This window comes from Platichthys flesus, chromosome 14 (genome assembly GCF_949316205.1).
Source record: "Platichthys flesus chromosome 14, fPlaFle2.1, whole genome shotgun sequence".
NCBI lineage: Eukaryota > Metazoa > Chordata > Actinopteri > Pleuronectiformes > Pleuronectidae > Platichthys > Platichthys flesus.
Genome location: NC_084958.1, coordinates 1772789 through 1798359, shown reverse-complemented (window position 1 = coordinate 1798359; position 25571 = coordinate 1772789). Strand labels below are relative to the sequence as shown.

At 41.2% G+C, this 25571-nt stretch overlaps 1 protein-coding gene across 1 annotated transcript; it reads right to left on the bottom strand.

Annotated features, from left to right (window-relative positions):
• Window positions 1-2291: 2291 nt before the first annotated feature.
• paxip1 (PAX interacting (with transcription-activation domain) protein 1) lies at window positions 2292-25369 on the bottom strand. The gene is made up of 23 exons (XM_062404344.1): window positions 25174-25369; window positions 24123-24257; window positions 22894-22937; window positions 22666-22729; window positions 22122-22232; window positions 21541-21616; window positions 20211-20747; window positions 19913-20007; window positions 18916-19738; window positions 13939-14033; window positions 13737-13832; window positions 12940-13077; window positions 11494-11615; window positions 11189-11373; window positions 10945-10988; window positions 8895-8962; window positions 8683-8785; window positions 8268-8436; window positions 8009-8109; window positions 5326-5460; window positions 5034-5109; window positions 3895-3954; window positions 2292-2583 (listed from the first exon to the last, which is right to left on the bottom strand). Exons 1-23 carry the CDS (start codon window positions 25252-25254, stop codon window positions 2567-2569), a joined length of 3375 nt encoding a protein of 1124 aa, XP_062260328.1. The 5' UTR covers window positions 25255-25369; the 3' UTR covers window positions 2292-2566.
• Window positions 25370-25571: the final 202 nt, after the last annotated feature.

Below are 25571 nucleotides of genomic sequence, written 5' to 3'. Positions count from 1 at the left end.
AGGTGTGAAAAGTCACAATGCTCACCTCCTATTGGTCACTCTGGCCCAGGACCCGTGAGTTCACGGGGCCGATATAAGGAGAGGTCTCCCCCAAACTCGCTCTCTTTCCACAACTCTTCAAGGAGTGAGGCTGCCAGCTTCTCCTCCTGCATCGGTGAGAGGGAGAAACCTGATTGCTCCAGCACATCTTCTCTTCCCACCAACAACCGGAGGTCAGAGGTGCAGCTCTCCAACTCATCTTCTCAAGGAAACCTCCTCACCCTTCAAGCTCTACAACTTCCTAGCAGCGATTTAATGTCCTGCAGGTAAGGACTTCGAACCAGCATCTGAGCACACGGCTCCACAGTAACGCTAAGGCAGAGAACTCTACGACCACAAAGCCAGGAGACGTCACAGAATTGCAAACTGAACAGCAACCTCTTTTCCTTTTCCCTCGGACTGGTAACAATCTGGGCCTAATAATTATACATGCTAAGCAAGACTGTTTATTTGATTCTGTGTGTGTTTATAAGTTTTATATGTGGTGTGATATACACATCCTTGTTAGTCAGTAAGTTTGTTTAGTAATTTGTGTTTTTTATACCTTATTATGTTCATAATTAATGTTTTCTTTCACTAAATGAGACTGATCTTAATAAATAAATTGTCTATCTTTCCCTTCTTTGAAGGGTGGTGCACCGCGAGAACTTTAACAAACTAAAGTTATGATCTAATATTAATATTTTTAATATTATGTTTATTTTATTTTGAAAACCAAATTTATTGAAGGCTGTAAATTTGTGCGCCGCAGGATGAAGTGCACCAAGATGATGTGCGCCACAAGATGATGTGCGCCACTCGAGAGCCGCAGGATGATGTGTGCCACAGGATGATATGCGCTGCAGGATGATGTGCTCTGCACGATGATGTGCGGTGATGATGATATGCGGCAGGATGATGTGCGCCGCATGATGATGTGCGGTGATGTTGTGCGCTGCAGGATGATGTCTGCAGCAGGATGATGTGCGGTGATGATATGCCTGCAGGATGATGTGCGGTGATGATGATATGCGCCACAAGACAATGTGCGGTGATGAGGATATAACCCATGTGGGCTGCAGGGTGATGTGCGCCGCAGGACCATGTGCGCCACAAGATGATGTGGGTGATGATGATATACGCAGCAGGATGATGTGCTCCGCACTGTGCGCCACATGATGATGATGATATGCACAGCAGGATGATGTGCGGTGATATGTGCGCCGCAGGATGAAGTGCGCCACAGGATGATGTGCGCCGCACGATGATGTGCAGTGACATGTGCGCAGTGATATGTGTGCCGCAGGATGAAGTGCGCGCACATTGAAGTGCGCTGCAGGACCATGTGCGCCGCAGGACGATATGCGCAGCACGATGATGTGCGCAGCAGGACGATGTGAGTCAGGACGATGTGCGTCCCAGGATGATGTGCTCTGCAGGATCATGTGCACCGCACGATGATGTGCGGTGATCATGATACGATACCGATGTTAGGTGGTATGTGCGCTGCAGGATGATCTGCGGTGATAATGTGCGCCGCAGGATGAGGCCTGCCGCATGATGATGTGCGCTGCACGTTAATGTGCGCCGGATGATGTGAGCTGCAGGATCATGTGTGCTGCAGGATGATGTGAGGTGCACATTGAGGTGCGCCGCAGGAGATGTGCGCCCCGGGACGATGTGCGCTGCAGGATGATGTCTACCGCATGATGATGTGGTGATGATGTGCGCTGCACAATGATGTGCGCCGGATGATGTGCGGTGATGATGTGCCCTGCAGGATATTGGGAGTGGGTGAATAGACCTTGGACAGGTCACCAATCTATCATAGGGCTGAGAGACATAAAGTGAAACAAACACAGTGTTGCCAATGAATATGGCAGCATATATAGCACATGACCTTGGCTCAGACTCTCTAATTCAATGTGTGGTAGTTTAGAGGGCAGCACCACAGGCAACACAGCAGACTCCCTCCCACCCGGCACCCCCATCCAAACATGACCCCAGGCTATCTGTCTTGACAGCCACTAATTAGGACTTTACCAGTAACTAACCAAAACCCTCATTAACAGTTAATTATATCAAATCTATCTGGAAATATCTGGTGAAACCTGTGAGGAATACCCTCAAGAAAGCTTTCAAATGCTCCTGTGTAAAAGCTTAAATTAATTCCCAGAACTTCTGTGCATGTATCCTTACATGGGAATCCATTTAACAGGCTGGAGACTATCTTTGACCAAACATCCAAGAAACATAATCAGAAAGCAAAAATGTTCGAGATTTCCACAAACTTTATTCCAAAGTAGTGTGTGAGCTGAAGTCTTTACACATTCTATTTGAAAACAAGAACATTTTTAAATCCTATATAATTTAAATATTAATTTCACAAAAATAACATCAATTTATTTATTCTGAAACAGGTAACAAAAGGCTAAAAAATGACTTGAAATCTATGCACATAATTAAAAACATAGAAAAGTAGATGTGACTAGTGTACACAGGTAGCTTCTCTATTCCTCTTCCGCTTCTTGCAATCATTGCTTCACCATCAAGTGAATTTATATGTGTAAATGTCAAGGAACACAATTATTTTCCAGAGCACACATCACTGCAGTACAGATCGTTGGATATGAAAACATTAGCCTTGCTAATATTCTCTCAGTATAAAGACGATGGACACATTAGGAGCTACTGAGTTCAGCTTAAGTTAGGTTTTTGACAAACTGGTCATGTTAATTGTAGAAGTGGAATGTGGAATAACAGGCTAATGCAAGCTGACATTACACTTCATTATTGATGTTTGAAACAGAAAAAATGGGAAAATATAAGGATCTGTGCAACTCTTACTAGTGCCATTATGTGATGGCCAAACAAATGGGTAAGAGCTTCTCCAAAACAGCAACTCTTTTGCTGGCATGTATAGTCTGTTCCTTAAAAACATGGTGCAAGGACACTGTTAGGAACGAGTTTATTGGCTAGGGCACCTGACAACCTGCTCATGCTGGTATGCTTGTTTGTTTGATTTTGTGCTTAGAATTAGGTATTCTCTCCTTGTGTTAAGTATTACACAAAAGCTACTCAACTGATATCCATGAAATGTTGTGAAGTGGTGAGACAGAACTAGAGGAAAAAACATTCAATTTTGGTGCTGATCCAGATCAAGTGGTGGGTCTAGCAATTCATTTTTTCTTTCTAAGGACAGACGACACAAATAACAATTAATCTGACTATTTGAAAGAGGATAGGAAACAGTAAAAGCTCATCTCATATTTCAAAGTTGAACGAGCAGTTTGGCCTTTAATGATTCTGTGCAGTTGGAAGCAGTGGTCAGCAAGTTTAGCTCTGCCATTTCTTTTCTTTGCCATTAGATGGCAGGCTAGAACAGAATGAAATACTTATTTAGGAAATAAATAAAAAAAATACACCTGGAATTTGCAACGCTATGTAACAGAATGCTTAGCTAACTTTTCTATGTTGTCTTATTGTGTTTTCCAGTCAGAAACAAAAAGCTGTCTAGGTTTTACTTACATTAAGGAATTGGCCTAGAATGGGAAGAGGGCTACAATAGTAGTGACACATCAGGCTGAAACCTTTAACTGTGGGTGTGTAAAAAGCGACATATCTCCAATGCAGTACTTATTGATGTAGATCAGGTTCAGATTCACATTAAAGCTTACCTGGAGCACTGTAGTGTTCACTGTAGTGTTTCATTGTTTTAATTCCAAACTGAGTTTGAAACCAAGCCAGAAGAAACTGTGGAACTGTCCAAATACATTAAATTGTATATAGGTGGATCTTTGTGAAAGAACAGTGTTCAAAAAAGTTGTCAAATAAAAAGCCCTTTGTCCTGAGCTGATATTGTCTGGAAAGGATATGAGTCATAGTCGAGTTGCTGGGTGAGAACTCCTGTCAGAATGAACTCAGCATTGTGGACATCTAGACAGCAGAGACAACAGACAACATTAGAGATGCAATGCAACACATCAGCATAATTTCTACAGGAACATCATTGTTTAGAGACACAATTAACCAAGCGTTGCTCACTTGTACTGTCTACTTGAAGCCCGTACAAGGAACTATTCGTTTGAGTTAATTTTGGTGCCTCTGTCTAAAGCTATAGCGTTTCCACTATATCAAGTCGTAAAAAGCATGGTCTCGCCAGCATGTGCATTTGTTTTGGAAGGAGAAACAAAAAAGACTATTTGCAGGAAGTATAGGGATGAGGTAACGTATCTTTCTGTTGCTGTATGATTATTATTGGGATCTGGTTGGGAAATTCTAATTTTATGACGTTTGAGCATTTGAGCAGTTTGATAATGCATGATTGAAGTCCCCTGCTACGAGGATCACACCCTCAGGATGTGCCCTCATCTGTTTGTGATGACATAAAGCATTTCAGGCGCTCCCTGAGCTCTTAGTTCTAGGTCTGGGCAGCAGTGTAAATAATTGCTCCAGTGCTCCAGCTGTGCAGCAGCCGTGTTCTTTGATCAACGCACACAGGATGTTGTTTTTTAGCCAGATCTCTGCGATGATAGTAGTACAACGGAGGCGTAATTCTCATTATGCTTTTATTCATCTTGTTTATAAGAGATCTGGATTTGTCGAGGAACAGACTTGGGAGCGCTGGTCTGTACAGGTTAGCCTGTAGCCTAGCTGGAAGGCTCCCCGGGGGGATAAAAGAAGTGTTCAAACTGAACCCCATGTTGTTGGAAATGTAAACATAGGCTTTTCCAGCCTGACTACTGTAAATCATTGAGTCTGACTTAGTGAATAATCAAACCAGATCAAGGTGGTTTTATAGAAAAAAGGTAATTATCTCTCTGATTGTCTCATTTGCTGTTGTAGCTCATAAAGAGGCAGCAATATGAACATGAGACTAGTAACTAGTTAAAAAATCTTCTACAGGATCCTAAAGATTGACAGTTTGTGACATAAACATGAAAATTAGTCAACAAATATAGAGAAGGAGGGAAAACTTTGTTTGTTGGCTCATAGCCTGTGTGTTTGTGTCTTACCAATGTTCTTCAAAAAGTATTCTCTACAGAGGTGCAGGTCATTGTCACAGGAAATTAAGATGATCTCTGGAAGGTTCTACAAAACAAAGCCGACATGTAGTAAGACATCTGTACATTAGTACAAATTAAGTCAAATAAAGAGCATTGTTTCTGTCAATGAGTTTTCTGTTACATCAGATACTGTATCATTCCAACCTAATGCTGCATATTGATAGCTTCTCCTTGAAGATCGTTGATTTTCAGGTCACAAACTTGACAGGTATATTCAAGAATTCCAAGTAATTTTAAGGACCTTATTCTGTTTGTGCTCCATAATCTTTCTGTAAGAAGGCTGTTTAGCCAGCAGCTTTCCTCCAGCACTCTCCAGGATGGGCTTCATGGTGCTTAGACTTGGGCAGATCCCCGGGGTGAGGTAGAAGTACTTCCCCTACAAAACCCATCACATGAAAAGGGCAGACAGACGGTCAGTGAGGGACAGGCACAAAATCCATTCTAATCTATATTGATCATTACAAACATTGACCACAGCTGTGGGCGCTTGTGATAGAGAATCTCCGTCAACTGCAGGGAGCAGACGCACAAACCACCTAATGTCCACACTGTTTTCGATTGTCACTACGCAGGAAAAACTTTGCTAGTATCCTCTTTCCTTCATTTCAGTAGCGCAACCAAGGGTGCACCTTTAGTAGTTTTCTTTATATTTGCATATAGAAACATAAACATCTTAGATATTCATTCACAATTTTCATTCCCCATTCCCGTTATATGATGAAACAATACATTTTGTAAACCTGTTGTACCATGCAAACTAGGGATGGGCATTCGATTAAATTGTCTTAATCGTCGGGAGAATTAACGATCGATTTTCGATTAATCACTAATATTTTTATATTAAAATTCACTATTTATGGGCTATATTAAAATGTAGTGAAAATAGAAAAAAAAAGAGTGTGTCCTCAGTGAGATCTTAGGATGAACAACTCTTGTGGCAGTTAAATGGGATCCGTTCACTGGTTACACTTGAAAAATATGCGATGCTGTACTCTTAAGCCCCGATGAGAGAGCAGCTAGCAGACGGAGAGAGCAGCAGCTAGCTGCTGAGAGCTAGCCGGATTTGATGGTTCTCGACCTCTCAGTCCGGTTGTTGTCACGCCCTCACTCCCGGAACCCCTCACCCAGACCTGGGTCTGTCTGGGTTCCCTTTCCTGTGGACTGAGGGTTCGTGTGCTGACATGAAGCCGAGCAGCGGAGGCTAATTCCAGGCTTCTTCCTCCAGCTGCTAACATCCTCACTGTGCTGCGTTCCAGGCAACTCGGATATTCCGACCTCCTGCAACATAACGAAGTCCAGTTTTTTCGTCGATGGGGTCATTTGGTACCGGGCCGCAAAGAAAGAATAAACAACTTTCATTTTTTCGCTTTTATTTCTTATCTGATTCTGAACGGTGTTTTATTTTGAAAAATGACTGGATCAACTTCGTTATGACTCATGCTTTACGCATGTCAAGACGCTTGTCTCGGTCACGTGACTTTTCCGCTAAAAACAAACCCTCACGGTATTTGTCGGACCCATTTGTCAACAAACCAGGTGAATCCAGCATGTCTGTGCAAGAAGAAGATCAGCTGCTAGAGATCGTAAATGACGAGTAAACAACACCGCCGTTGTTCTGGATTTAAAGTAAAGGCGGAAAACTCTGTTGCCATATCCGAACTCATATCTATAGTGACATCTATGGAATTTTTTTTAATTAACGAATTAATTTTTATTTGAAATAAAAAAAAAAAAAAAACTCTCCAAACCGCACAGAAGCGCAGCGTATGCTTGATGGAGCTTTGGAATCCATCTGTCTCTGTCTTGCTGGAAACTTACCACGCAATAATTAATTCGAGGCCGCGTATGAACAATTAGTTAATTTCGTTAAATAAACAAAAAATCTACCAATGTCACCAGAGGCCGTACCAGAGGGCCTCCGTAGTGAGGTTCCATAGCCACACCTTAAAGGCCAGTCCGTGAAAATATTGTCTGACATCCAACTGGTCCGTAGCGCAAAAAGGTTGGGGACCGCTGCTATAGCATACCTCCAGAGAATTGGGTCTGGATTTTCTCAGCAGTTTGACTTTCACACACGCTTAGCACAGTGGGAGATTGGGACTCATTCCCAAACAGCATATAGAGCAGGGAAATGAGATGTGATCACAAGTGGCCATATGAGCAGTGTTGGGCAAGTTACTGAAAATTAGTAATTAGTTACAGTCACTAGTTACTTCTTTTAAAAGTAATTGAATTACTTCACCAGTTATTGCATATCAAAAGTAATTAGTTACTAGGGAAAGTAACTTTTAAGTTACTTTTATGTCTGCTTTTTTATGTCTGCGGAAGCTCTCTGTCCGCTGGTGGGAGTGTGCTCACCGGTGTGTGTGCGCATCGGGATGGAACTCCGCCGTGAGCGATACAGAGAGCAGATGAGAAATCTAAACGCGCGACCATGTGGCGGGGCGTGGGGGGGGCGGAATAAAGAAAAAGAGCTGTTACGAGCGCCGGAGCGTCCTCATGACTGCCTCTTGTCCAGTGCGATCGACCCACACTTCCTTCGCGGTCGACCGGTAGATCGCGATCGACGTAACGCAAGTAACAAACTCATTTAAATTTCAGTAATTGTAACTGCGTTACTTGATTTAAAAAAATACCTCGTTACATGCTCGTTACCGCTAAAAGTAGTGGAATTACAGTAACGCGTTACTTTGTACTGCGTTACTCCCAACACTGCATATGAGACACATTAAGGGCACATTTCAATGCCAGGTGTGAACTCACATACTTATCGCGTCTGCTTATGATCTGATCTCTGAGAGTTGAAACCTCTTCAAGAAACACCAGCAAGTCCAATTGCCTTTGTACACATGTACAACTCTTCATTCTTTCCATCTAGTTAAATCTGGTATCACATTGTGTGGGATTGAAGCTTGTTGTCTGACCTTGAAGAGAGGTGAACTGTGGGCTCTCTTTAGTGATTCCTCCAGACTGAATCCAAACAACACCTCTGCCTCTGCATCCTTCAGACTGTGAGCCTGCTCATCTGCAACAAACACATGCACACACAGACCAATTGAGAAATCGTTTTTTTTAAATAGGATTTTATTCAACAGTTAATTCAATAAGGCATTTTCAATTTATTTTCAATAGTATCTGAATGGCTGCTCTCCATGCATGCACACACGCACTCACACACCATACCCACAAACTTCTGGCTCCTCCAGCTCTCCTCCAGCCACTCTGGGCTAACGATGTGTTTGACCACAGACATGGCAGTAAGGAACTTAACGGTGCGCGTGACCTTAGTGGCCACCAGGTGAGTGACCTTCTGACTGCTGTCTGCTACTTCCCCACCTAAAGCATGTAACCTCTGCAAGGGGGGGCAAGGTCAGAAATCATTAGAAATGGACAATTAGCAACAGGAGATCATTGCTATATAGGTATAGCTGTAATTATCGCATGATTGAGAGTACAACATTAGCTTCTAATAGTTACCAACCTGTTAACATAATGTATGTTGTAATTGAGGTGTTCTAGTGTTAATCTGTATGTGTGCAAGTGAGATGAGACAACATAATAAAATAATTGTCTGAGCAAGAAATCCAGCTGATTTTACCTTTGTGTACTGCTGTACTTGTGAAGGCTCAAAGCCTGTGAACAGTACTTGAGGAGTGGACTCTGGAGGAAGCATCTTACTGGGGGACTGCATCTCATCCAGTCTGCAGACAAAGTTATATTATGGTTACAATACTTGTCTTTATACTGCTAATCTGGAAATGTGGCATGTCACTGCGACACACAGTGTGTAAACATATCTGTTGCACTGACCTGGCCTTCTTGTTTGCAGGCTGGCTAGTGGAAACAGCGATCTTTTGCTTTTGCAACAGCTGGAGGTTCTACACCACACAAAAAAATAAAAGAAGACTTTCAATTAAATTTTAGTTGTATAGTGCCAAATCTTAACCAGACAACCAGATGAACCACACACAAGCTCTGCTCTCTGGTGACAGAACCATTTCAAGTAATGTGTAAGCAGTAAAATATGGGAAACATCAAAAAAATCCAAACACGTCTGGACAAGAAGGACGGGTCCATAGTCCTTAGAATTATGCCTCTGGATTATGAATTTATCTGCTTCTCCAGAGTTTGAGGTCGCAATCATATCGGAGTTATACTAAGGAAGGTCTTACAAAAATGACACTGTTTCGGGTTGAATTTGAATGACAAGGCTTACAGAAAATTGGATGACACCACAGGATCAGAATGGAAGTTTTTTTTTTGTGTTTTCTTACATGTGAACAATTGATCATTGTTCACATGATCAATTGATCAATTGTATTGGATTTGAATGCAACGCTGTTTAAACCTGAAACTCCAAGATTGTTTTGTGGACTTAAACACTTCCCCCACCCCTCCATTGGCACGATGGTAAGTAGATGATGATGCATTTTAAATTTTCAGTGAGTTCAGGCCATATTCATAAATCACAATTTGTCTCATAGGGCTTTAACATGGTGTGACAGCCTCTGCCCTTAACCTTCAACAAGAGTAAGGAAAAACTACTAAAAACCCTTTTAATAGGGTAAAAGACATAGAAACCTGAGAGAGAGCCACATGTGACGGATCCCTCTCCCAGGACAGACACAAGTGCAATAGATCAAGTGTCAAGTCAAGTGTACTATATATCAAGCAGTCCTGCTGCAATCATAGTCTATGGTCAGCTGCCAGCAAGATCATGATCTACTAGGGCTGCTCGATTAATCGAAATTTAATAGTGATTACGATTATCGGGTCATACGATCTCCAAACTACTATTATCGAGTTGAAACGATTATTTGGCATTTATTTCGAAAGAGACTCACATGCGCAATTCAGTCCTTCCCCCAAAGCATTCAGCAGCCCAGCTGACTGGCTCTCACTCTCAAGCAGCAGTAAAGTGGTGAAAAAAACAGCGCGAGTGGAAAAGCAGGGAGGGCAGCAGCAGCAGACCATGTAGCGGCCGCGTCGACACTGCTATTCTCAAGCGCGCTCCCGTCAGGCTGTTCAGACCGGTCAGACAGGACCCGCATTTCTCCATGCCGGTCAGTCGGTCATAGAGGGTCGCCATCATTAAGGGTTTGAATAACCGGGCACCGATATCCTGGTTTCACGGAGGAATAAGACACGCAGCCGTCATTGGTGTTTACTGGAACCGGAAGTGATTAAAAAAATAAAGCATAGACTTCAGAATAAGGGCACATATTAATAATCGTTTAAATAATCTTGATTTTGATATTGTCCAAAATTGTTTCCATAATCGAGCAGTCCTATGATCCACCATCAAGATCGGATGCGACTATAGTCCACAGTCATTGTCCACTGCTGCCAATTAGGATCCATCATCAGCTGCCACCTCCTTATTTAAGAAGTTCTCACATAAACTGTTTAAATATCTACAAGAAAGATCACATGATTCTACTGAATCAACTCAACTTGGTCCTCTGCTAAAACGCACAATATAAATACAGATAGTTCATTAATTTGTTATTATATAAAGCCCATAAACACATGGAGTGGACTTCTATGTAGCTGCTTCCACCAGTTTTTTCTGAAGTAGCTTGCCTAATGAGGATGTGAACACTGAAGATGACTTTCCACTGCACATATTCATATAGAGCGCGTGAGGGTGGGAATGATAAAGACAATGGTTCTCCATCATCTTTTGTGCATTGTTTTGAAAGAGACGCTAGCAGTTATAAAATCTATCACAGTAAATTAGCAACTTGTAACTCAAAACTCTTGAACGTTAAAACAATTAAGAAGCCAGAGGAATTTGTGATTACACGTGTGAATCAAAATATTACATTCATCTTACGCAACAGCACTTCAACAAACTCACCGCCAAAGCTTCAGGAGATACTTTGATTGGTGTTCTCCAAGCAGCTAAAGAGAAGGAAAGACAATTGTATTCATACCCACATCAATGCATCATTCACAAACATGCATATATAGCTACACAGACAAATATACACATATATACACATATATATATACAAATATATACAGTTGGCTGTATAATAAAATGCAATTGCCAATATAGCATAATTGTCTTATTTAAAGATAGTCTATTCAGCAATACATACTCAGTAGGTTCTGGACCAGTTGTAGGTTGGGCACCAGTGGTTCAGGTTGTGTATAGATGGAGTATCTGCTGTGTTGAATCTGTCTCAGTGCTTCAAAATTTCCAAGCAGTATATCACACAACCACTGTGCATTTACACATGGGATCTTCCACTCCTTGGCCTTCTCATATTTAAGCCCCTTAGGTCTGAGAAAAGATGAGCAAGACAACCACATCATCAACACTTCACCAGCACAAATCAATATGGCTAGGTGGCAGAGAAGATTCAAAACTGATGGTAGATCATTGAACCCTAGCAAATCTTACTCTTTACAGATGAGGACTGTATTACTGCGACACAGATATCCAGTGTATCTGGCACCCGCCAGGTAGGCCATCAGCTTAAGGTCATCTCTGTCAGCATCCACAAAACCTGTTACTGATATAATCTGAGGAGAATGAAGGGAAAGATGTTAGAATAAAGAGATGGCAGTCATCTGTTAAAAACATTAAAAAAGAATCACAATTCAACAGCAACACTGAGTGAGTGTTCTCTAGGGCTGCAAGATATAAAGCAAAGGTATCAGCATCGCGATAACATGCATGTTATGCATATCTCAAAAGAATGCTTGAACTGTGATAAATGGTGCTAATATATTTGACCAATCAGATGGAGCCCTGCTGCCTTAGATAATATATTTAAGGTGTTCAGAACATTGACAGTTTTTTCTGTCAATTAATAATTGGCGGGAAAAGGAAAATAGAGAGAGAACATAGAATTGCGAGGTTGCTCCGTCAAACCCTGCACCACCTCCTCCAGACTAAATTCTACTATGGAGGCTTCTACGGATCATGTCCCATCTCATCCCAAATAACTATTCACAGTTTGAAAAGATTCCAAATGTTATATATATGTAATAATCAGCCTGAAGATTAAGAGCTGTGGAATGAAGCTACAAGATATTACAGATTGCCTCTGCCCTGGAGGAAGAGTTTATGCATCTATTTTTCACCGGATAAACTAATAAGGCTGTGTAAGATGGGACATATTAGAGACTTCATTTAGACCTGATATAACATTTATGTGTATATACCCTTAGGACTGAGATGCGAGCACGTTTTATATGATGTAATGGTTTTCAAGAATGTGATAATGTGATGGAACACACTGCTGAAATAAGATTAAGGAACACCTAAATCACAGATAAGATCTTGCTGAACAAATTATTCAAGTTGAAAAACGCTAATGTTTTTCTTCTCATTTATAACAGGAAGGTCATCCGGAGGGCAAATGCTATATTGGACTGTTGGGATCGTCCTCTCAAGAGGGAGTTCAAACTTTTGCCCTCAGGCCACCGTTAAAGAGAAATAACTACGATTTCATGCCTCGTTTATCCCAAGTGCAATCGATATGCTTTACAGCGATCAGCAGTTTGCTTGTTTTTCTGAGACTTCACATTCTTGAGAATTTGCCATTTTTTGGCATATTTGTAAGTGGTAGGAATTTTCCCTTTCCCTGTACTTCCCTGTTGAAATGTGTTTGTATTGTGGATGCCGCTGTTGATGTTGTCTCTCTGTTTTTGTCTCTGCAAACTCTTGCTGAACAACTAATTTGAAATTGCATTTCATACAATGGCTGATGATCTAAGCATTTATATTTAAATCAGTGGTATTTAAATCAGTGCCACTATTAAGTGAACCAGACAGGGTCAGGCTGGTAACCAATGTGAATGTGAGAAAAAAGGAGCAGTTCTTTGTGTGATTTGAACCTACATGCTGAGAGCAGGGCTTTGCTCCAGGAGGGAAGGCAAAGGGCAGATGTAGTGTTCGATGAGGAGGAACCATCCTCTTCCTCTTCAGTACAGTGTTGAGCCAGTGGGCTGTTACACAGCGTTTCCCTTCTCTTAGTGCCTGACAGAGAGAACACCAAACGGATCAATAATGATGACAGAGATGGCACGCTTTTACAAATCCATGGAGCAGGATAGGTGGACATTATTTATGTTATTCATTAAACTCCTTTCAATTCAGTTAATTTCAAATATATATGTATAGTGCTATGCATTATCTCAAGGCAAGGTAAGGAAGGTAAGGAGGTTATGTCCAAAGCAAGGACATAAACATACAAATTTATAGAGAAAACCCAACAGTTTCCACAGCAAGCAAGCACTCCTATTCAACTGATATCATAAAGAATTACAGTAGCCCATTCTAGAGGTAAAAAATGCATAGAGTACTTTCCCAGAAACCGTTTGAGAAAGGACGTCGTCAAATTTTCATAATATTGCAGACATGAAAGAAAGTCCTGTCATAGACATTAAAAAAATTATTTTAAGAATTTGAAAAGCTCTGATGTGTGACACAGCACGCAGCAGTAATAGACCCAATGCCTTTTCTGGTCAAAATGTTTACTTTTTGACCTATTCATGTTCTATATTATCTCTTTCTGTTCTAAGACAGGTGAGTATATTACTAGTAATATTTATACAAAATTAAAAAATATACCATCACACGTGAGTGGTTGAGTACTTTATTGAGTAGTGCATGTTCTTTATAGCACGCATCCTTACCTGAACATACATGTTACTGACTTGGCTCTCACACAGCAAGTGTGTGCAACGACTGGTCAGGTTTGGGTCAACAGTACCTCCACACGCCTGGATGACCTGGGGAAGCAGATCAGCAAACATTTATGTAAAAGATGCTGCTCATTTGGCCCAAGCAGTGCTAGAGGGAGGCAATCATCTTTTTCTGTGTGACTGAATGTCTTACTCTCTTCCATGTGCCCAGGAGTTGTTTGTCAGCCATCTGTTCTGGGTAGTCAGCAATAGCAAACACACAGCCTAACAGGAAGCCATCTTGTGGAACTGAAATATATAATATACAAAAAATTAAGAGGTGAATCTGCAGGTCCAAAACAAAAAATGTTAGGAGGGATACGCACTATTTTGGGCCAAGCTTATCTAATAATCTTCTTTTTTGAAGAATTTCTACAAGTATTAATACATTTTCAAATTTTGGCCATGATGGTAATCAGACTGGCCTCTTGAAGAATGTCCCACCTACACAACTACCTGATACACATGATGATTAATAATCAAAACTGAAGGCTACTGCCACAGATTGGCACAGAGAAGAGCAATGGGCTGAAAGACATTTCAGGCCTCATTTATAATTTACTAGGGCTACGTTGTAGCACTGGCGGGCCCGAGAACCCGCACGTTGAAGCCTGTAGCGGTCGGTGGAGAGAGCGATTGATGACCAAGCGCACGTCTCCGCGTTGCATGAGTTTTGCGCACTGCGGAAAGATGAACACTTCACTATCTTCGGCCGTGAAGCGAAGCCGTTCCTTGCCTGCTAATTGCTCATTATGGTCCACGTTATCAATTGCACGTCACACTGTGAAAATTACATGTAAATCGAATGATAGTTGAAAAACAAAGTTTACTTCCTGTTGCCAGTAGTTGGCGCCATCACCATTATTACAGACAGACCAGATCTGTTCAAGTAGGCGCTCTGATGTAGCGTGAGCAATTTTGTGTAAATTGGACAATTTTTACCACAACATAATTTTCACACTGATCAGTAGGTGGCGCTATGACCCTAACCCTAATATTCAGATATGGAGCTGTTCAGGTCACGATTGTGATCAGAGGTCAGTAGTTTGGAGCCTGTTGGATAATGCAGAGTGGAATAACAAAGTACTTCCTGTTTCATGGATAATCAATAGGTGGCGCCATGACACTGAGGAACATCAAAATAAAAATGTGGAATATGGCTAAAATGGCCACTAAATTCAAAATGGCGGGCTTCCTGTTTGGTCTAGCACAGTGATTCTCAAATGGGGGTACGCGTACCCCTGGGGGTACTTGAAGCTACTCCAGGGGGTACTTGAGATTTTCTTTTTTATATATTTAAAATTAGCATCCATTCAAAAATCCTTGAAAAATTGTTATTTAACAAATATTCAATAAAAGTGTAAGTTCATGAACTAAATTTTATATTCAGTAGGCTTTTCAATTTTAGTTATCCTAAAAAAACAGAGTCTCCCCAATACCGATGGTTTGACCCAACGTGGCACACGCCGCCTGTCATCACCTGTCATCACCTGCCTTGAAAACTTCAACAATGGAGTCGAGTTGAAGTGCAGCAGCAATGCTGCTGAAACACGGAGGGACAAGTACCAAAGAAGGCGAAACCAGAGCAGAGAGCCTTCCCTAAACAACACCGTGAGAGCTTGTGCCTCTTCGGAGGGGCGCTAAAACGTAAAAGTTTTCCGTTGTGAAGTTAATGATTCATAACAAGAAGTCCGCGTCTCTACCGGTACCCTTTCAAAATAAAAGCATGTAATACAAAAGCGGAAATGAAATTGTATGACCTTAAAGCGAGCAAATATTTCACAATAAAATAACAGAAAGACACTTCAATAATATTAACAATAACATAGATTGGGTTATTTACCCTTTTTGTTTTTTCTGTGGGGAGAGATTAGCCAACAGTGGCATTAAGCCACCACATCTTCAGCGGTATCTCCAGACAAAACATGAAAGTCATGTTGCTAAGCCACCTGAGTTTTTTAAGAGGAAACTTCCTGAATTCAGGTCATCTCAAGACACGATGCGAAAAGCCTCCCCGGAAGCAAACGGAAACAAGCTACCTGTCAGTATTCTTTTCGATCCTTAAAGAAGATATTTTAAGATGATAAATATTTAAAAAAATATGTTTTGAGCTAATCTTTTATTTAAAACTAAGTTAATGATTTATTTTTTGGGAAGAAGTGTTTAGCTATAATTAAGTTCATGAGTTCAGATTGAGAACATATCTTTATTATGATCCCAAAAGAGTTGATCATTATTTTGAGGTGCACAAATCTTTATTTATATTGAGATAATAATAAAAGTCTTTAGTTATTTTTATATCTTTTTATTTCGAAATAGTTCAAGAGAGACCACTACAAATGAGCAATGTTATGGACATTTATGGAGTTTTAAATTTGAATGTGTCTAGTTACAAGGCTTAATAAATCACATTACATCTTTCTTTCAACCAAAAATGCTTTGGGCTTAGGGGGTACTCGGCAGAATTTTTTCTTCGAAGGGGGTACGTCACTGAAAAAAGGTTGAGAACCACTGGTCTAGCATATCTATCCAAGAGACTTCAATCAATCAATCAATCAAATTTTATTTGTATAGCCCATATTCACAAATTACAATTCATCTCATAGGGCTTTAACAGGGTGTGACATCCTCTGTCCTTAACCCTCAGCAAGAGTAAGGAAAAACTACAAAAAAAACCTTTTAACAGGGTAAAAATATGTAGAAACCTCAGAGAGAGCCACATGTGAGGGATCCCTCTCCAAGGACGGACAGAAGTGCAATAGATGCCACGTGCAGGACAACATCATCAATAATCAAAGTCTCTAGCAGCATTGATGAGGGTAGACATCCCGAAGGACAACCCCAACATGACATGCCAAGCAGTCCCGCTGCAAGCACAGTCCATGCTCAGCAACCATCTAGACCACGATCCACCATCCAGACCAGACGCCACTCCAGTCCTCACTCAGACTTATTTGTTTGTTATGAAAAGACACATGCCCATATTGATTTTTGTACATGTCGGCCAATCGTAGTGCCGGGGCTGCCCGTTAGGGGACGCTAGTCAGTTTTTTTGCCAGGCCCATTCCTTAAAACCATATGAATATCTTCAGGGGGGGGATTTTGCTACACACATGTAGTTTGAGTGAGATAGAACCATTAACACTGAAGTTCCAGCAATATCGTGTTTCACGGTGAGTTGATGAACTTTGATGCCACGCCATTAATATGGCGTTTGATGATGTGGAAAAATGTGGAATTTGGCTAAAATGGCCACTAAATTCAAAATGGCGGACCTCCTGTTGCTTTTTTCATAATGCTCCTTAAGACTTTTTTTCATGACTGGTCACGATACACCTATGTCCCGATTTTGGTGAAAATCCGTTATATGGAAACCTAGGAGCTGCATTCCATGGGGCACTGTTGAGCCGTTTTGCCACGCCCATTTCCAAATACTCCAGAATACGTAAATTTTCACCACTCTCTAATTTACTGGAAAGTTTAAAAACTTTTTGAGCACGTTGAAGCCCTCAAAAAGCCAATTCATTGTTCGGAGAATAATAATAATAATAACAATAATAAGAATAATAATTTCAATAGGGCCTCTCACCATTCGGTGCTCGGGCCCTAATAATAGAATTCTACAGATGGGCTAAGATTCAGATTTCACATTCACATTTAATTGTGTAAAGGATTGGTTGTTTGTTTATTTAAAAAAGAAAGGAAAACACTTGTATCCTACCATCCTATATTTGATATAAAAAAAAAGTGCAAAGGCTACGATGCCCCAATTGCTAAGGATAGAGGTTATCTTTGAATATGATCACAAAAAGAAAATGTTCTAAATAACAAAGAGACAACCAAATGTAATTATGGTGTGGTATGTTTTAGTTTGATTTAAATTTATCAATCTTAAAAATGCTATAATTTGGAATTGTCATTAATAAAAGAACAAATGTTAAATGTATATATCCGCCTTCTGCCATTTATCTTCTGCAATATTTGTAAGGCGGACCTTGCTCGTAACGTAGACGATGCAGACTCGCCTTGGTAAGATAGCCTGTTATCTAGCTTGCTATATAAACAGAGTTGTCTTGGCAACTCCCTCAATACCTGTGTGCAGGATTCTAGAATCCTGCTTCTACTTTCTCTTTCCTTTAAAAGATTGTTATTTACAGAACTGCGTCGTACAGCTAGGTACTGATGCAACAGATCTTTGGAAAGCTAAAATCAACACAGCTGGTACAATCAACGTCTCAGTTAGATCCTCAACAAAAACTAAACAATAATAAAGTCAACGTCACTCACCTAAGAAGCATCATGATAATCAACAGATCGATAACATTCTAACAAAATTGGTCTTGGTACATTGCCAAAGGACCAGACGATCCAATCCATTAACATAATCAGTCCAAAACACACTATTCCATCAAAGAATAGCAACAGACTGCTGTTGCGTAATCTCAGAGCAGCCAGCAGCTATGTGTAAACTTTGATGTATTTTCCCTCGTAACGCCTGTTCACAGCCGCCCTCTTGCTATCAAAATGGCGGCTGGACTCTAAACTTTAGATTGACAGCTCCCTTGACCCAATAGGTGCTGGCATGGGTTGTCCACAGCCTACAATAGCCAATGAGACACCTCGTTGATGGACAGAGCTTGCCCCTCTTCTGAAGCCAGAAGATTTGCCTTTTACGGGCTCTTAAGAGGATACCTGAAAAAAAGTGGTTTCTTGATTTTTAATTATAATTATAAAATTATATAATATTTGAATGAATTATCGATCTTTATTGTCTTTATTTTCAGTTCACATGCCGCGAACAACCTCAAGCTAAATTTTAAAGCTGATGGCTAAAAAAAGAGCAATTGAGAATTTCTGTGATTCATAATCCGATTAGTCGATTAATCATTTCAATAATCAATAGATTAATCAAATATCGGAATAATCGTTAGTTGCAGCCCTAGTCACCAGCACAAGACACTTGCATCAGTATCCAAGACATTTTGGTTTCTTTCTTCTATTTTTTTTCTCTGTGAAGGAAGTGGAGACGTGTTGTACATCTTTATATATAGTCATGGTGTTAGTCCAGTAAAATACAGTATGGCATGGGGTAACCATGGTCTCCCACAACACTAACTCTGATTGTACTCACTTTCTTGTCCCAGCTCGTGTCCAAACAGCTGGGTAATGTGAGCCGGCTGCTGGAGCTGAGGCTGTAGCGTTGTCTTCGTCGTCTGCTGCTGTTGCTGTAGGGCCTGCTGATTCTGTTGCTGCAGAGCCTGTTGCTGGTTCTGCAGGTGCTGCTGCTGATGCATCTGTTGCATTTGTTGTTGTTGTTGTTGTTGTTGTAGGAAATGCTGTTGCTGCTGCTGTAGATGCTGTTGGTGTAACTGCTGTGGATTCTGTTGTTGCTGTAATATTTGCATACGTTGCTGTTGTTGGAACTGTTGAAGCTGTTGCTGCAGAGCTTGTTGCTGTTGCAGCTGCTGTAAACCAGGGCGCAGGAGCTGCTGTGGCCGCAGCTGTTGCTGCTGGGAGAATGCTTGCTGCTGCTGTGAAAACATTTGTTGCTGCATTTGCTGTTGTTGTTGTTGTTGTTGTAGAAACTGCTGCTGCTGTTGGGGCAACTGTGGGAAACTTTGTTGCTGTGCAGCTTGGGACTGTTGCTGTTGATTGTGTTGCTGATGGTGATGTAGTGGCATCATCTGATTCTGATGCTGCTGCTGCTGTTGTTGTTGTTGTTGTTGTTGTTGTTGTTGGAGGTGCATTATAGGATGTTGTGGTTGCTGTGGTAACTGTTGATGCTGTTGCTGGGCAGCCTGGTGTGACTGTTGCAGTAAGTGCTGATGCTGCTCTGCAGCCAATTTGGACTGACTGAACAGAATAGGGTTGGCACTATTCGGGGTTTGAGCATTGCTCTGGTTGCTCTGCTGCTCCAGTGGCTTTGACTGATTGGTTGTGAGATTCTGAATGATCTGCACAAACATTAAGAAGTTATAATGTAAAGAAAACATTACTAAAGTTGGACAAGAATATTATATCATAGCTACGATCAGTAATGATAAGTTACTCTACTCTTGCTGCCTCAGGGACAGCAGCAAGGAAAAACATCCAATCAAAATACTACGTAGGAAAAGAACATTTCTCACATGTACTATGTTGACAGGTCGATTGGCTGGCTGCATCTCAGAGCTGTTAGTAATGTTGCGGAGGGTTCTGGCAGCTGGACTCCAGCTTTCTGGAACTGATAAACCAAAAAAGCAGAAGAAAATGCATGAAGCCCAAAGGACAATATGAATAGGACATTGGACTGCTAGAACTCAGCAGACTCAGCTCACATAATGTGCCATACATCTAAACTGATATTATAGTCTGACAGACTATAGAGACCAAGATCACTGGTTCTCGGTCTGTTACCTCAAAGAATATACGACCTGACATACTGACCTTGCTGTGTGCTTTGACTGATGGCAACAGCACCAGGGAGGGCCTCTGCAGGTGATGCTGCCCCACTGCCAGGTACAGGAGGCACAGGAGGCACAGTAGCACAGAGGTTGATCAGCCCACTACCTGTAGATGACGTTGAGTCTTTGTTGGTGGGTGGCCCAGCCCGGCGTCTAGCTGTGCCGGTCAGAATAGGTGGTGTTGGCGTAACAACCTCAGCAGGCGTCCAGTTGAGGTTGGTACCCTCCTTCTCTATTGGGGAATCATCGTCCGAGTCATCGAACATACGCTCACTGCGGCGCTCAGGTTTTCGGAGGGGCGTTGGAGACACAGAATTAAGTTTTTTGGGGCCTGGTCTTCTTCTGGGACTGGAATCACCAGACGAGTCACAGCTGGAGAGCTGGGTTCGTCGAGGGCTGAAGCTTCCGTCTGAATGAGAGTGCTGTTCATACGACTCTGCTTCACTCTCTTCTTCTTCTTCCTCAGGCTCCACGTATATAAGTCTAGGATGATAGAGAGCCTCATCCTTCCTGCTCTTGTCTGTAAAAGAGGAAACATACAAATGTCAGTTAAATCGATCAAAGTTATGTAGAGCCTACTTAAATACACAAAACGGTTAGCAGTTAAATATCTTGAAATTAATAAAAGGAAGTAATTGGTTAGATTCTAGTAAACCAATCAAGTCAATCTCAGAAAACGCTCTTAGGCTTTGAGATTAATTATCAACAGACAGCACCCAGATTTGAACAAACTTTAATTATACAGTAAATCATATCCCGCGTGATAATAATGATAGTTTTTTATACCTCCGCACCAGGGACAGCCAGTAGCTGGAGGCTTAATGATTTGGGGTTGTCAGTACATACATCCTTCTGTCCCATTCTCGTGAACGTGATATCTGACTGCTATGAAGGAATTTCTTCAAATTTGGTACAAATACTTACTGTAGGATAATCACAGTCACATTCTACTGACTAGACAATTAATCGATTAACTATGATAGACAAAGGTAGATTCATCAATATGACAGTAATCATCAGTTCCTGATCTATTAAAAAACTAAAACATCAAAACTTACAGGTCACATTATATAATCCAATCTCTTCAGAAATCTGAAAATCTAGTGCAGTTTCTTTGTAGAAGATTGAAACAAGGTCACCAAGTGGACATTTATGTCAAATCTTCCCGCAAACCAATCTTATGGTATCCCAGTAAAGAGGCCATAACTCTGCCTCCAGCCAATGGCTGTTGCCGATGCAAAGGCATAACAACAAAACAATGCAAGTAAATTATTGCATCCATTTATCAGACTGAGAGCACTAACATTGATTACCTTTAACAGAATCTGTGATCCAGTCCGGGGTAACAATCGTGATACCAGAGTGTTTCAGGGCACACTCAAACTTTGCCTGGAAGGAAAAGAAATATACAAACAAAACCTATGTTAGTTGCACCTGCACGACAAGTAGAAAACTTAAAAAAACGTTTCTATCTTTTTGGGCGCACCTACAAATAATTGTTTGTGTCAATTTAATGTCATATCAGCAGCACAGATGATGAAGTCAGTAGCAAGAATAAATGTGAGAACAGTTTGGAAGCAAGCACTTTCCTTTCGATGTGGATCAGACCTGCACAACGTTCAGGAGAGTTCCTTACAGAACTGCTTCACCTGAGTCATATTTTTTAGGACATCTGGTGTGAAAGACACTCTTGAGTTCATTCACAGCACCTAGATTGGGTTATGGTCAGTGTTCTGAGGCTGGGCTACTCCAAAAGGCTCATTCTTTTAATTAAGATTGGATCAGACACTGTTTTAAGGCAAATCTTTACATAAATGCTCATAATTCCAAATGCCTCACTTAGTTTTCTTGCTATGATGAGATGGTACAAATTACACATATATCTAGCACTTACCCCTTTTGATTCCTTAACCACTAAGTGGGTGACCCTCTTGTTAAGGTTAAGCTGACATTCTCCTCCATAAAAGGTAATGTAAGCCCACAAGGTGTTTAGATCATCTGGAAGCTGTGTACAAACAAGCAGACACACACAAGCAGTATTTCCCCTGTATCTGTTTTCAGGCCCATTGTTACCAAAAAAAAAAAAAAAAAACTACAAATCGGGAGCTACATAAAGTAAACAATAACAGGAGGAACTGATTGGTCAGTTCGTGTTGCTTTTATACAGCTCTATCACTAATCTCTAATTTAAAAAGGATTCTTGCTTCTGCATCGAAGCTACTCCGTAGGTACGCACGTGGCTTAGCATTCATAGTTGTGCGTAGGTGAAGGTAAGCGTAGCATAACACTGCCGAAACAATACTGGAGCTAGAGTTTCTATGCTGGTGTTAGTCTAAAAACATGCAGGAAATGACGCTGTTTCAAGGTTTCCATTCCACCTACTGCTTAAACGAAACATGTAGTAAAATCTTGAAAATATTCTCCAAAAACACTCTTACCCTGGGAAGACAAGCTGTCACACCAAAGAATATCTGTTCTGATTCAGGGGAGAATCCAGTAACTCTGTTAAATCCAGGGTTATGGAAAAGAACTGAAAATTGTTGACATATTCCGTACACTCAACGAATCATTGAGAAAATCTTCTTTTATGCAATTCAAAACATTAAAATTCTGTTTTCTGTTTCCTCTTCAATTGTTATATTTTGGATTTGAAGGTAAAAGGATACGGTAAGAGGTCTCCACATCGGACTGAGAGAGTCACCCAGGATGGCTGGAAAAAAGAAAGAAAGTTATTTTTTCTCTTCGCTACACTGGTTCAAATTAACATCATTCACTTTTGTATAAGTGACTGAAAATTTTGAAAATTAACAAAATCATTACCTCACAAAATATATTGTTTGACATTTGTTATCCCCTTATAAGAAAACATACTGCAGTAGGAGACAGTTTTTAAAATGCCAAGCTTATGGGTTTTATAATCATTAGTCTTGAAAAAAAACTTCCCTATTACAACGCGCATTATGTGAAGCTCAGGGGTTTCTAATTTAAAAGGATAAAAACAAAGATACCTAAAGCCTGGGCGACACTGGCTGTATGAATAGCGAATTTACGACGCAGGTCTTTTTTTTCAATTCAGCGCCCACTTTCTCAGGTTAGAATGTCCACACTTGCCTTTTTTTCTCTGCATACAGTGTGTGGGTCAAAGTAGGGCTGCATGATATTATGAAAACATGTGATATGCAATAACCTTGTTGAATATCGCAATGACGATATGACTTGCGATATATAAACAGTCCCTGGCTATGGCACAGAGACCAAGGACCACTCCACAGCTGGGAGAAGGTACATAGTCCGGCTGCAGCGCTTCCAAGTCTGAGGCAGACAACAGGGAGCCATGCACAGCTCCAGTAAGTGCATTTACTGTGGTAATTTGGGGTCCTTTCATACATTTGGGGGACTGAAAAGTTATATTTTTAAACAGTTTGTAGAAGCTCAGTTGGGGAATTTCTAACTTTTGTGATTTTTTGGTGCTCCCTCTCTTCATTCAGTTGGGAAGTCAGTCACTAAAATTGTGTTCTCCTCTTTAAACATTTTCATACGCTGTATGAATAATATGTGCTGAAACTGTTCTTTCCTCCAATCTGCTTGGCAGACACAGGGAGCCATGAGGGGCTGTGGGCTGGGTAGCCTTTAACGTTTGCTCAACTTGTTTCTCTGATCATTCCAGACACAATATGACTAAAAGGTTATATAATACAGTTAAAGTCCAACAAGATTTGAACATTTGACCATTTCAACCACGCTGTCCAATGCACAAAGGAGATATGATGCAACTGATGGGAAAGCAAATTAAATAATTGTGACGACAGCACCCAAGACATGTGTTAATACCAATTCCGACAATGGTCAAAGCCCAACATTGTTCAACGGAGAGCTACTGTAGCACAACCCTTACCTTGACAACCGGCAGATCAAATACCTCCCTGGATTCGCCCACCTCTGGGTTGTCTCCGTCCTCTGCAATGATGTGAGTGGCGAGGGCATTGTAAGACACCTCCTTCCCTTTTCCTGCCTTCAGAAGCTGCACAACCTTGAGTATACAAGGACATACGTATATCATACAACAGCCAATTGAGAAATCAAACCAACTTGATCAAATGTATACAATGTTACAAAGACATGATCCCTAGTCCGGTTTTTCCGGTGTTAAAATATATATAGTCTTATGTGTAGAAGCTGATTTATCACAGCCGGACATGCTACAAATACCCCCTACTGTTTCAGTATGGCTTATTGACATGAATTGGCCAGCATAGGCCTTATTTGTACTTGGTTTTGTCAGACTGAGCTAATTACAGTAGCAGTCTGTTGAATGTTACTTAGTAATACTAGTTAATATTAGAATGGCTTCACTAGTCGCTGCAAAAAAGTAGGAGTATTAGTACAAAATAGGAGTCACTATTTGGCAGGAAAATCTGTTCTGGCCAGGGGTTTCCAGAATCAACGCTTTCACATAGGCGCATTATGGGGCTCACTTTTCAGCAGGATGTGGACACTGACAGGTTGCTGCAGTCTGATCGTGTCTGATCGATATATAGCTATAGGAGCGTTTAAAAGCGCTTCGCATTAGCAGATTAGTGGTTACAGTGCTGGGGGTTTGAACGCTGGCAGCATGAAAGATCACTTACAAACACGTTTTTAAACGAACATGGGAAGATAAATCGAAGCCTAGGAGAATGCACATACACATCTGTGGTTATGCTAAAGAAGTGCAGCGCTAAGTAGCTTCTGTACAGTATATTTACAGTCCTGGAGAACCACAAAACTGTACAACACACAACGTAAAGAACGCTACAGTACTTTTATGTCAGCTCACTTTTTCCGGTATAGCATGGCACTCAGTTAGCTAGCTAGTTAGCTTCTGCTGCAGTATTCATTCACACTGAATGGTTTTTAGCTAGTTAGCATGCTACAAAGCAAGAAGAAGCTAACTTCCTGAGGCTCACCTTATGGTCAATGTCCCCCACCAGGTAGAATTTGACGTCTGTGAAAAGTTCATTGAAACTCATACTGTCCTCTTGAGACATGGCTGTCAATGCACGTATCCAGAGTCAGTCAATGAAGCTATGTCCCTGGCTCAAAACGGGAGAGCGTCGGTGCTAAGCTGCAGCCTCTGAGCGAACCGTACATCCGACCGCCACTCTCCAGCGCGCCAGCGCCAAACCGTTACGCACGCCTTGGACTGCAACATCAGCCACTACGGTGGGGGTTTTGTGTGTTTGTCACGATTGTCTATTCGACTGTTTCGTTTGTTCTATCTTTCTGACACTTTGTGCCGTACAATGTCGGAATATGTTAAACGGTTGTGGCCACGAGTGCTGCTATAACAAGAGCTAAAATCGAT